The 12,190-nt window shown below is 43.8% G+C and overlaps 1 protein-coding gene across 1 annotated transcript in view; it reads left to right on the plus strand.

Moving 5' to 3' along the window:
* DNAH8 (dynein axonemal heavy chain 8) overlaps nt 1–12,190 on the plus strand; it is a 9,979,189-nt gene that overhangs the window by 2,355,137 nt on the left and 7,611,862 nt on the right. The window contains exon 14 of the mRNA XM_069236651.1: nt 8,686–8,821. Within this exon, the coding sequence (XP_069092752.1) occupies nt 8,686–8,821 (136 nt within the window). The remainder of the gene's footprint in view (nt 1–8,685; nt 8,822–12,190) is intronic.

Below are 12,190 nucleotides of genomic sequence, written 5' to 3' on the forward strand. Positions count from 1 at the left end.
GTTTGCGCTGATTGTGCGTCAAAATTTTTGACGCACAATCGGCGCAGACGGAGTATAAATATGCCCCTAAATCTTTTTTTACTAATTTACTTTCCAGTGGTAAACTTGTTTAGCGTGGGAAAATCACTTGAAACATTGCTCAGCGCCAAGGCGGCGCAACATGGGTAGTGCATGAGCATTCCCATGCAACTACCCAAGGTTTCTAATGCCATATTTACTTAAAAAGTAGACAAGGTTTAACATCTGAAAATTGCGCCAACTTCAACCAGCTGCTATCATGGAGAAATGCTTTAATTTCCCCTTTCTTTTCCGACTTTGCATGTATGCTGCACTGTACACCACACATGCAAGGTGGGAAAAGTTTTAGGGTTAGTCTAAACATAGTATTTTGGATTGAGAGTGTATCCCTCTAGTACAAAACCTATGCTAGTCTCACGTAGACACCCTTGCACTATGGTGCAAAAGTGTGTACGTGGTGCACAGCAGCACATTTGTGCACCGGTGCTAGGGAGAGGGGAGGAGAGCGCCAAATTTCTGTAAATATGGCGCTCTCCCCTCACGTAGCGCAGTGCAGCTTTTGCGGGTGCTGCACTGCGCTGCATGATTTTCTAGTAAATCTAGGCCCCAATCTCTACCGTTGTAAAAAAAAAAATCTCGCACAGGAGGGTGAGATTTTTCCATTGACACAGCTTCATTTGGGAACAACCTGCATCTTAACTTTCATCGTTTTCCTAATTTCCTCCAATTCCGCAAGCAATTGAAGACTTACCGTTTTTCCCAACCATAGGCGCATTGATTGTGGGGAAGTCCTATTGTAACTGAGTAAATTTTCTCCCTGTGCAAGGACACCCCCAGGTAAAACCATATTGTTTAACTTTCTTCCAGAGCTATTCACTTGATTTGTTGTAACTCGTTATTCTCAGATGTTTTTTTTTTTCCTGGAAACTGGCAGTGATTATTGCCCTTTAAAAGTAGGCCTCTCTCTAGATCCATCTACACTATCACACTATAGACCAGTGATACTCAAAGTACGGCCCGGGAGCCGCATGCGGCCCTCTGCTTAACAACAGGACTGGGCTGCTGTTTACTCAACTCTGCACAATGATTAAAAATATGTTAAATTAAAGGAAACCCCTTATTTAAATGTTAATTGGAGGCAAAAAAGGAAGTAACTAGGTTGCCCTGCACCTTTAGGAAAGCTTTCATTTTTAAAGACCTACTGCAGCAAAATTGTATAAATATAATAAGGTCTTTTCAAAAATCAAAACTGTATATCATTAACATACAGAGTTGTTTCAACTTAGTACATCAGATTATATCAGTGCATTGAGAAGTATTTGCTTTTTAAGTGATGGTTTTCAACCATAAATCCGGAAACATTCAACCCCCCCACCCTGAAAACTATGCCAATAGTGAACTAATAGGCATGTCAGTTGTTATGGGCACTCTTTGGGTGGCCTGGGTTCTTATTACACATGAACAGTATAGTTTATTAAATTAAACACAGGAGAAGGTTTTGCACAGGGCACATCCTGAAGTCAAGTATTTTAAGGTTCTCTTATATGCACTAATGAAGAAAAAGGGCAGAAGTGAAATAAAAGAATTGTCTAAGATCACACATTTTGCTAAAGTTGGGAAGCCAGGATTCATACCAGGTTTTCTGGTTTCACATTATGCAGTTCAGCCACCATACTGCACCCTCCGCCTTCCGCCTACCATCAATGCGGCCCCCAGTCACATCACAAACCAAACTTTGTGGCCCCTGGGAAAATGGTTGGGAGTACCCATGCTATAGACCATTGATTCTGGACAAGTCCTATTGTAACTCAGTTAATTTTCTCCGTTTGCCAGGACATCCTCAGGTAATTGTGCACTTTTCAAATAAATTAACACAACATTGCTCCCCTCTCGTCATTCACCTAACAAGAAATCAGCAGAATTGTTTTTCATCCATCCAGGTGCACCTACATCGATGAAGAGCAGCAGAGTCAGGCTATACTTCTCTAAAGTCAAACCATACTTTTCTTTAAGCTGCTCAACAGCTATATAATTAGAGGCTTATATTTCCTACTCTCTAGGAGTGATTAAAATCAAGTTCACCAGTAGAATTCTCTCAGCCAAACAACTGTCAAGTAATGAGATGCTTCTTTTTTCCATCACCCAGGAAAGCTTAAGATCAGTGGCTACTTCTTTAAAGGCACTGAGCAGATGTGTTTAAGTTTTGTTATGTTATGCAGATTTGTGGAGTGCACTGTCACTCATGAGGGTATCCAGGCATTTAGCAGGTGTGAGCCGACCACACATTGGACCTGGTGGGACTACTCCAAAAGCTAGGTCTAGCGGTTTCAAGAAGTGAGGAAGAGGCTCTTACGTTTAGTGGCAGGTTTTTCCATGCTTCAGGTGCAGTGTTGAAGGAAGTTCGACCACCGGAGATGGTTTGAAACTGAAGACAAGTTTAACTTTTCTATAAGTTTGTTGAGGTTTGAAATGAGGTGCAACTAATGAGCACCCAGTCAGCTAAACATGTGCATCCCTTGCAAACCACTGAGCATTATCTCAGGATTCTGCAAAAATGACAGATGGTTGTATGACAATACAACACATGCCTTTATTACACAAGCTTTTTCCAAGCATCTTTTACCACACAAGGCTTTACCACACAGATGCCTTTGCTACACATGTATGTGTGTGTGTATATATTCATATGTATGTGTGGGTATGTGAGAAAGTAGCCTCTTTCTAGCCTTGTACCCCCACTTTTGGCCTGTTTGTGAGTGTATGTCAGGGTGTTTTCACTGTCTCACTGGGATCCTGCTAGCCAGGGCCCAGTGCTCATAGTGAAAACCCTATGTTTTCAGTATGTTTGTTAAGTGTCACTGGGACCCTGCTAGCCAGGACCCCAGTGCTCATAAGTTTGTGACTTATATATATGTGTTCCCTGTGTGATGCCTAACTGTCTCACTGAGGCTCTGCTAACCAGAACCTCAGTGGTTATGCTCTCTCTGTACAAATTGTCACTAACAGGCTAGTGACCAATTTCACCAATTCATATTGGCATACTGGAACACCCTTATAATTCCCTAGTATATGGTACTCAGGTACCCAGGGTATTGGGGTTCCAGGAGATCCCTTTGGGCTGCAGCATTTCTTTTGCCACCCATAGGGAGCTCTGACAATTCTTACACAGGCCTGCCACTGCAGCCTGAGTGAAATAACGTCCACGTTATTTCACAGCCATTTACCACTGCACTTAAGTAACTTATAAGTCACCTATATGTCTAACCTTTACCTAGTAAAGGTTGGGTGCTAAGTTACTTAGTTTGTGGGCACACTGGCACTAGCCAAGGTGCTCCCACATTGTTCAGGGCAAATTCTGCGGACTTTGTGAGTGCGGGGACACCATTACACGCGTGCACTATACATATGTCATGACATATGTATATCGTCACAATGGTAACTCCGAACATGGCCATGTAACGTGTCTAAGATCATGGAATGGCATTGGGGAGACAATTCCATGATCCCCCGAGTCTCTAGCACAGACCCGGGTACTGCCAAACTACCTTTCCCGGGGGTTCACTGCTGCTGCTGCCAACCCCTCAGACAGGTTTCTGCCCTCCTGGGATCCAGCCAGGCTTGGCCCAGGAAGGCAGAACAAAGGACTTCCTCAGAGAAGTTGGAAAAAGGTGTCAGGGCTGGGGAGGTGTAGCCTCCCCCAGCCTCTGGAAATGCTTTGATGGGCACAGATGGTGCCCATCTCTGCATAAGCCAGTCTACACCGGTTCAGGGATCCCCCAGCCCTGCTCTGGTGCGAAACTGGACAAAGGAAAGGGGAGTGACCACTCTCCTGACCTGCACCTCCACTGGGAGGTGCCCAGAGCTCCTCCAGTGTGCTCCAGACCTCTGCCATCTTGGAAACAGAGGTGCTGCTGGCACACTGGACTGCTCTGAGTGGCCAGGGCCAGCAGGTGACGTCAGAGACTCCTTCTGATAGGCTCTTACCTGTGTTGCTAGCCTATCCTCCTTCCTAAGTAGCCAAACCTCCTTTTCTGGCTATTTAGGGTCTCTGCTTTGGGGAATTCTGTAGATAACGAATGCAAGAGCTCATCAGAGTTCCTCTGCATCTCTCTCTTCACCTTCTGCCAAGGAATCGACCGCTGACTGCTCTGGACGCCTGCAAAACTGCAACAAAGTAGCAAAGACGACTACTGCGACCTTTTAACGCTGATCTGGCCGCCTTCTCGACTGTTTTCCTGGTGGTGCATGCTGTGGGGGTAGTCTGCCTCCTCTCTGCACTAGAAGCTCCGAAGAAATCTCCCGTGGGTCGACGGAATCTTCCCCCTGCAACCGCAGGCACCAAAAGACTACATCACCGGTCCTCTGGGTCCCCTCTCAGCACGACGAGTGTGGTCCCTGGAACTCAGCAACTCTGTCCAAGTGACTCCCCCAGTCCAGTGACTCTTCAGTCCAGGTTTGGTGGAGGTAAGTCCTTGCCTCCCCACGCTAGACTGCATTTCTGGGTACCACGTGATTTGCAGCTGCTCCGGCTCCTGTGCACTCTTCCAGGATTTCCTTTGTGCACAGCCAACCCTGGGTCCCGACACTCTAACCTGCAGTGCACGACCTCCTGAGTTGTCCTCCGGCGTCGTGGGACCTTCTTTTGTGACTTCGGGTGAGCTCTGGTTCACTCTTCTTTGCAGTGCCTGTTCCGGCACTTCTGCAGGTGCTGCTTGCTTCTGAGTGGGCTCTTTGTCTTGCTGGACGCCCCCTCTGTCTCCTCACGCAATTGGCGACATCCTGGTCCTTCCTGGGCCACAGCAGCATCCAAAAACCCTAACCGCGGCCCTCGCAGCTAGCAAGGCTTGTTTGCGGTCTTTCTGCACGGAAACACCTCTGCAAGCTTCTTCACGACGTGGGACATCCATCCTTCAAAGGGGAAGTTTCTAGCCCTCTTCGTTCTTGCAGAATCCACAGCTTCTACCATCCGGTGGCAGCTTCTTTGCACCCACAGCTGGCATTTCCTGGGCATCTGCCCACTCCCGACTTGATTGTGACTCTTGGACTTGGTCCCCTTGTTCCACAGGTACTCTCGTCTGGAAATCCATTGTTGTTGCATTGCTGGTGTTGGTCTTCCTTGCAGAATTCCCCTATCACGACTTCAGTGCTCTCTGGGGAACTTAGGTGCACTTTACACCTACTTTTCAGGGTCTTGGGGTGGGCTATTTTTCTAACCCTCACTGTTTTCTTACAGTCCCAGCAACCCTCTACAAGCTCACATAGGTTTGGGGTTCATTCGTGGTTCACATTCCACTTCTAGAGTATATGGTTTGTGTTGACCCTATACCTATGTTCTCCCATTGCATTCTATTGTGACTATACATTGCTTGCACTGTTTTCTATTGCTATTACTGCATATTTTGGTATTGTGTACATATATCTTGTGTATATTTGCTATCCTCATACTGAGGGTACTCACTGAGATACTTTGGTATATTGTCATAAAAATTAAGTACCTTTATTTTTAGTATATCTGTGTATTGTGTTTTCTTATGATATTGTGCATATGACACCAGTGGTACAGTAGGAGCTTCACACGTCTCCTAGTTCAGCCTAAGCTGCGCTGCTAAGCTACCTTTTCTATCAGCCTAAGCTGCTAGACACCTCTTCTACACTAATAAGGGATAACTGGACCTGGTGCAGAGTGTAAGTACCCCTTGGTACCCACTACAAACCAGGACAGCCTCCTACAGGGTATATATATATTTATATACACACACATTTATATATATCATGTGATTTTAAATGAGAACTATCCCCTTTTCAATTTACACCTACCCTACCTTTACCACTACCCACCATAAAACCCAAAATTACCCTTTCCACTCTTTACCCTTACCATCTCCAAACCCTAAAATTACCATTACTACTCTTTACCATAACTCACTTCTAATCCCTAAAACTATCTATACCATTCAAGTTATAGTCCAGGGTCCAGCATATTTTGTCATTTTATAGAAATAAACCTAATGTTCCCATTAAAATGTTGATTTCAGCCTATATTGGCATATTTGTTCTTTGTGAAATAAATAAAAATGTTGCATAATTTATGTAGTTATTTGACGTAGACTTGTTTATGTATTCTTTTGCATTGTTTTGAGGTTCAAATCATAGGAATTAGTTAAGTAAGGGTCCCCAGCTTCCAGAAGTGTTTTTTTGGGGCCCTACAGAAAACAAAAGGTTAACAACTTCTATCCTAGGGAATGCAATAACAAGGCCAAGAAAAAAGTCTACCTTGACCTGCTTGAGAGTAATGTCTACCCAGACAACTCATAATGCTGCTAGTTTCCTAGAATACAGCTATTCCCTTGTGCCCAGTGGCATCTGCCAGCCACCAGCAGCTCGTGAACTGAACCAACCATGCATGTATTACCTTCAATCTTCTACAGTCTGGAATAGCCATTCAGGGACTACCTAACCTAGTAAGACAACATGTAAACATATTCAAGAATGTCCACATCAGCACTCTCAGTGAAAACCTGATCTTTCTTGTAGCATCCTGTAACTGAATCTCAACATCAGTACACTGCTTCTGAGCCTCAAACACATGCTCCATACCACATCAGACATTTATTTTCTTCCAAAAACCCAGTTTACTATAGTTAAACACTACCCACCCGAACACACAATGGCCCACCAGTATCAGTATAGTTTGGAATTCAGTTACAAGAAGACCTTTGATTCTGAAGACTCTATTTATGTTGTCCAAATCTCATAACTGAGGTCCAGACACTTTTCAATGAGTCCAGCCTCGGGAGGTCCGTGGTGAGCTATTACTGACTCAGTGCATTTCTTTGGGGAAGCTTTCAGGTTACATCTATTAGAAAAGGTTGTGAGCAGAAAGAGTTGAGATCTGCCTGGTTCATCATAAAAAAGAAATAGAATGAGATTGTGAGAAGAGGTTTCTATTGCTGATAGTTGCTAAACAGTGAATACGTTCCTTTACAGTTGAGGACATTAATATTATATAACCACACGAGGTGGAAATGAGTAGACGCCTGTGGTTATTTTGAAAAAAGAAAAAGAAAATCCCTCCTTGGGCCCTCTAGAGTAGATTTAAAAAAAGTTTGATCCTGAAGAAGGTGGCTGTGGAATTCTTTTCAACCACCAAAACGTGCGTCAGCTATTTTAGTGTGTGTTCCCAGTTCGCAGCACTACAATGGCTGTGAAGGAGAAGATCTCTTCCCACTGCATATACATGTATGCAAGTTGTGACTGGGATTGAAAAGGGTGTAATAGTGTGTATGCATGAGGGGATTTGTGGCTAGTGAGAGAGTGCTATTGTATGGGGGTAGAGATTCTTTTTGTATTTTGAATTTGATAATATATTGCAATATTTGATGTTGTGATAAAAATGTATTTTGAAGTTATAAAATATTGTTTTGCACATTGTGTATATGTTGTTGATAAATGCCATTGGATGAAGAAATTGAATAATAAATACGTTGTACAATGAGAATAAAAAACTTCTATGTATTTTTTAAATGATTAGTTACTGGTCAGACCATATTGAATTAGTTCGGGTATGGAAGAAATACAGATCCTATGGGATAATTTTTGTGCGTAGTTTGCAGTTTTCCCCTGATCCCAGACCTAAAATAAGGAAGTAGGGTAGCCCTTTTCTATGAGACCAGGCACTTTACAACATTACCATGATCAGAGCAGCCTAGAAAATCAATATGAAGCAACAGATCAATGATTGGAAATCCATAATCAGCATTATTCTCTTATTAAGACCCATCTAAAGCACCCAAAGGCAGGTGCGGCCCGTCCTTTAGGGCAGAGGGGCCACCCCCCCCCCTCCCAACCTTTTACCCCTCCTGAAAAATGCCTGTCAGGCTGAGCAAAGGTCAACTTGACAGACACTCGTCATCTTCAGGTCAGGCAGCCAGGAGCGAGACATGCGCAATTTGTGCAGACTACTGGCTGCCTGAGCTGAACTTTGCTGGGCTGAAGTGGTCATCAATCTTTGCTGTCTCTTTCTGCAGTGATTCATATCTTACCTGATGTGCAGATTCGAGGTGATTCAGATAAGCTCCTCCAGATCCAGATGTACCACTCTTAAGTGTTCTGCAATGCTTCATCCTGTAATCAGTGTCTCTACATAAAGTTCAGTGCGGTGCTGCTGACAGACATGAATATCAAGAAAAAGTATTTATGATCTTCCACAGTCTCTTACAACCTGGTGGAGGCAACTAACTGCCCGCCAGCTTCCCGGAGTTGCATATAACCACTGGTAGAATTGAGATGTTGGACAACATAAACTCTTATTTTCGAGTAGCATTTGCCGTTGTATTTTTACTGGCACTTTTAAATATTGATAGAGATTATATATTATTAGCGTTTATTGTGAGCTGTCAATTAAATATTACTAAATGAAAACAAAATGGTGGTATTGGATTCTAAATAAATCTACTGTATTTCGAAACACATGGAAGGTTTTCACATTCCAAACCTGTCAATTTAGGAAAACAAATCAAATGCGGATAACCTTCGTACAGGTAAATTACCGTTTTTTCACCACAGTCATTCGGAAATTAAAAGGAGTGGCTTTAAAAACAATGTTTTTTTAAATAGCATACATATATGGTTATGTATACTAATAAATAATTAACATTTTTCATTTAGAAAAATTCTGACATCTTATCAAGTTCAGAGGGTAAAGCAGTGGTGCGATTATTCAATAAAATTGCCTACGTGTTGATGGAGTTTGAGATATTATATCACAGGGCTTGGATTAGAGAAATATCTCAACTACAGTATGGTAGGTAATTATTTGCAGTACAGCAAGTCTGTATTTAAAAAATGTAAACACGTTTCTATATATAGATATTTGGTGATCGATGCTATTTTACAGCTACTGATTGATAACAATTATGTAGTTAACGTTTTAAACTGGTGGCTTATTTTGGCCGTTCCCTCAATAGTGATACGTGTTAGCCCATAACAAAATATAACGTCTTTCTCTGATTAGCGTTTAGACGTTTCATAAGTGCTTGTTGGCTTTTCAAAGATATTAAACGCTAAACAAATGTTCTTCGTCATGGCAGTTTCATAAAAGTCATAATCACTTAGTATTACCTTTTTTGTGAAGGATCTATTTCAGTAGAGAAATACATTTTTCTTAAAACAAAACAAAAAGCCTATCTGACCTCAAACACGTTGTTGGCTACGAAACGGCCAGTTGAACATTTGGAAATGTAATGGCACATAGGTGGTTATTCCGATTTCGGCGGGAACCGCCAAATGGCCGCTCCGCGGTCAGTAGACCGCAGAGGCCATTCTGACTTTCCCGCCGGCCCAGCGGGAAAGGCCCTGCAACATGGAAACCGGCTCCGAATGGAGCCGGCGGTGTTGCAGGGGTGCGACGGGTGCAGTTGCACCCGTCGCGATTTTCACTGTCTGCATAGCAGACAGTGAAAATCTTGTTGGGGCCCTGGCAGGGGCCTGCAGGGGCCCCCAGGGGCCCCACAACACCCGTTCCCGCCATCCTGTTTCTGGCGGCGCCGCCATGGAGGATTCTCCCAGCCGGGGGTAATCCGGCGGGAAACCGCCGGACCCGGCTGGGCGACCGCGGCTTAACAGCCGCGGTCGGAATACAAAAGGAAGCACCGCCAGCCTGTTGGCGGTGCTTCCGTGGTCATCCGACCGCCAGGGTTGGAATGGCCCCCATAGTGTATATTTATTTTTCCTGAGAATAACTATTAAAAAAAAGAAACATACGGCCAAAAGATTGACAGGGTAAACCTAAACTAAACCAAAAGGTAATGCCACTTTGTCAACTATGCACCACCTGCTGCATTGTCAGTCAACAACTTAGGGACATTTTTAGAAGCCCCTTTGCGTCGCTCTTTCGCCAACGTGGTGCAAGAGCGATGCAACTGAAATATGAGATTTATGAAGCCACGCTAGGTCACCTTGCGTGGCCCTGAGTGGCTTTAAAAATATCGAGTAATGCAATGTAGACCAAATCTTTGTGTTCCATTACTCTGTGCCGGGAGGCATTTCCATGGGTGTTGCGTGGGTGGATTTTGATGCATTCCCAGATTTACTAGAAGTGATAGGCCTGGGAATGTGCCAAAAACCTGTGCCTCCTGAGGTGAGGCGTAAATACATTCTGCATTCTACAGCACACATAAAAAGAGGAAAAAGCCTCAGGGCATTACTTTGTACAGGAAGATTCCTCTTCCTGCACAAAAACAATCCTACATGCAATGGAGGCACCCTTGCACCATGGTGCAAGAATGCCTTCATTGGAAATAAGCAGCCCATTGTGCGCCAGACCTGGGGAAAGTACATAAATGCACCATATTGGGATAAATACAGACCACTTCTGCCCTTACCCGGTGATGCAGCGCAGCAAGTTGACTTGCTGCGCTGCTGTACTTGGCCATAATTATGGCCCTTAGTTTGTGTGTCTGCTGTCCTGATCAGGGATCTGAGAACAATGCTTTTTCCATAAAATCCTTTTTGCATCTTAAATACATTTTCAAAAGCATCTTTTGAATCAAACTGGGTTATTAGTTGTGTGGCCTGCACGAGTAATAGGTCCACAATTCCCTTTTTTAGAGTCAATGTAGGAGGCTGGCCTGGCTTATAGTGGGTACCTGATGATACTTACACCTTGTGCCAGGTCCAGTTATCCCTTATTAGTAGATTAGTAGTGTTCTAGCAGCTTAGGCTGATAGAGGTAGCTATAGCAGAGCAGCTTAGTCTGAACTAGGAGACATGCAAAGCTCCTACCATACCACTTATATCATATAGGTACTATATCATAAGAAACACAATACTCAGGGTTACTAAAAATAAAGGCACTTTATTTTAGTGACCATGTGCCAAAAATATCTCAGAGGATATACTCCCTTAGGAGGTGAGTAAAATACACAAAATATACACACAAATCAAAATCAGGTAAGTAAACAGTTAGAAAAATAGTGCAAACACTTTAGAATAGAATAGGATGCAATAGGCCTAGGAGCAACACAAACCATATACTATGAAAGTGGAATGCGAACCACAAATAGACCCCTAGGCTAGTGTCGTGTGTAGAGGGTCGCTGGGAGTGTAAGAAAACACTAAGGGTGTCCAAGATACCCCACCCCAAGACCCTGGAAAGTAGGAGTACTACTATTTCCTCAGAAACACACTAAACTTGTGATAGAGGATTTTTCAAAGACCACAACAGACTGCAAAGCACTGAAGACGGATTCCTGGACCTGAGGACCTGCAAAGGAAGGGGACCAAGTCCAAGAGTCGCGAAAGTGTCCAGGGGGGCAGGAGCCCACTAAACCCCGAATGAAGGTGCAAAATGGCTGCCTCTGGATGGAAGAAGCTGAAGATTCTGCAACAACGAAAGAAACTTCTCCTTCGTCCAGAAGATGTCCCACTGAGTGCTGGAGGATGCAGAGTTGTTTTTTAGGCAAAAGACCACAAGCAAGCCTTGCTAGCTGCAAGAGTCACGGTTGAAGAAAAAGGGTGCTGCCTGGACCCAGGAAGGACCAGGATGTCGCCACTTGGGAGAGGAGACAGAGGGGGCCCTCAGCAACGTAGAGAGCCCACGCATGTAGGAGGCTGGCCTAGCTTGTAGTGGGTACCAGAGGTACTTACACATTGTGCCAGGTCCAGTTATCCCTTATTAGTGTAGAAGAGGTGTTTCTAGCAGCTTAGGCTGATAGAAGGTAGCTATGGCAAAGCAGCTTAGGCTGAACTAGGAGACATGTAAAGCTCCTACTATACCACTGGTGTCATATGCACAATATCATAAGAAAACACAATACACAGAAGTCATAAAAATAAAGGTACTTTATTTTTATGACAACATGCCAAAAGTATCTCAGTGAGTATCCTTAGTATGAGGATGAGAAATATACAAAAGATATATGTACACAAACCAAAATTATGCAGATAATAGCAAAAGGAAGTAATGCAAGCAATGTAAAGTTACAGTAGATTGCAATAGGAGCCCATAGGTATAGGGGCAACCCAAACCATATACTCCAAAAGTGGAATGTGAACCACGAATGGACCCCAAACCTATGTGAGCTTGTAGAGGGTCGCTGAGACTGTAAAAAAACAGTGAGGGTTAGAAAAATAGCCCACCCCAAGACCCTGAAAGGTAGGTGTTAAGTGCACC

Source organism: Pleurodeles waltl, chromosome 5 (assembly GCF_031143425.1).
Source record: "Pleurodeles waltl isolate 20211129_DDA chromosome 5, aPleWal1.hap1.20221129, whole genome shotgun sequence".
Lineage (NCBI taxonomy): Eukaryota > Metazoa > Chordata > Amphibia > Caudata > Salamandridae > Pleurodeles > Pleurodeles waltl.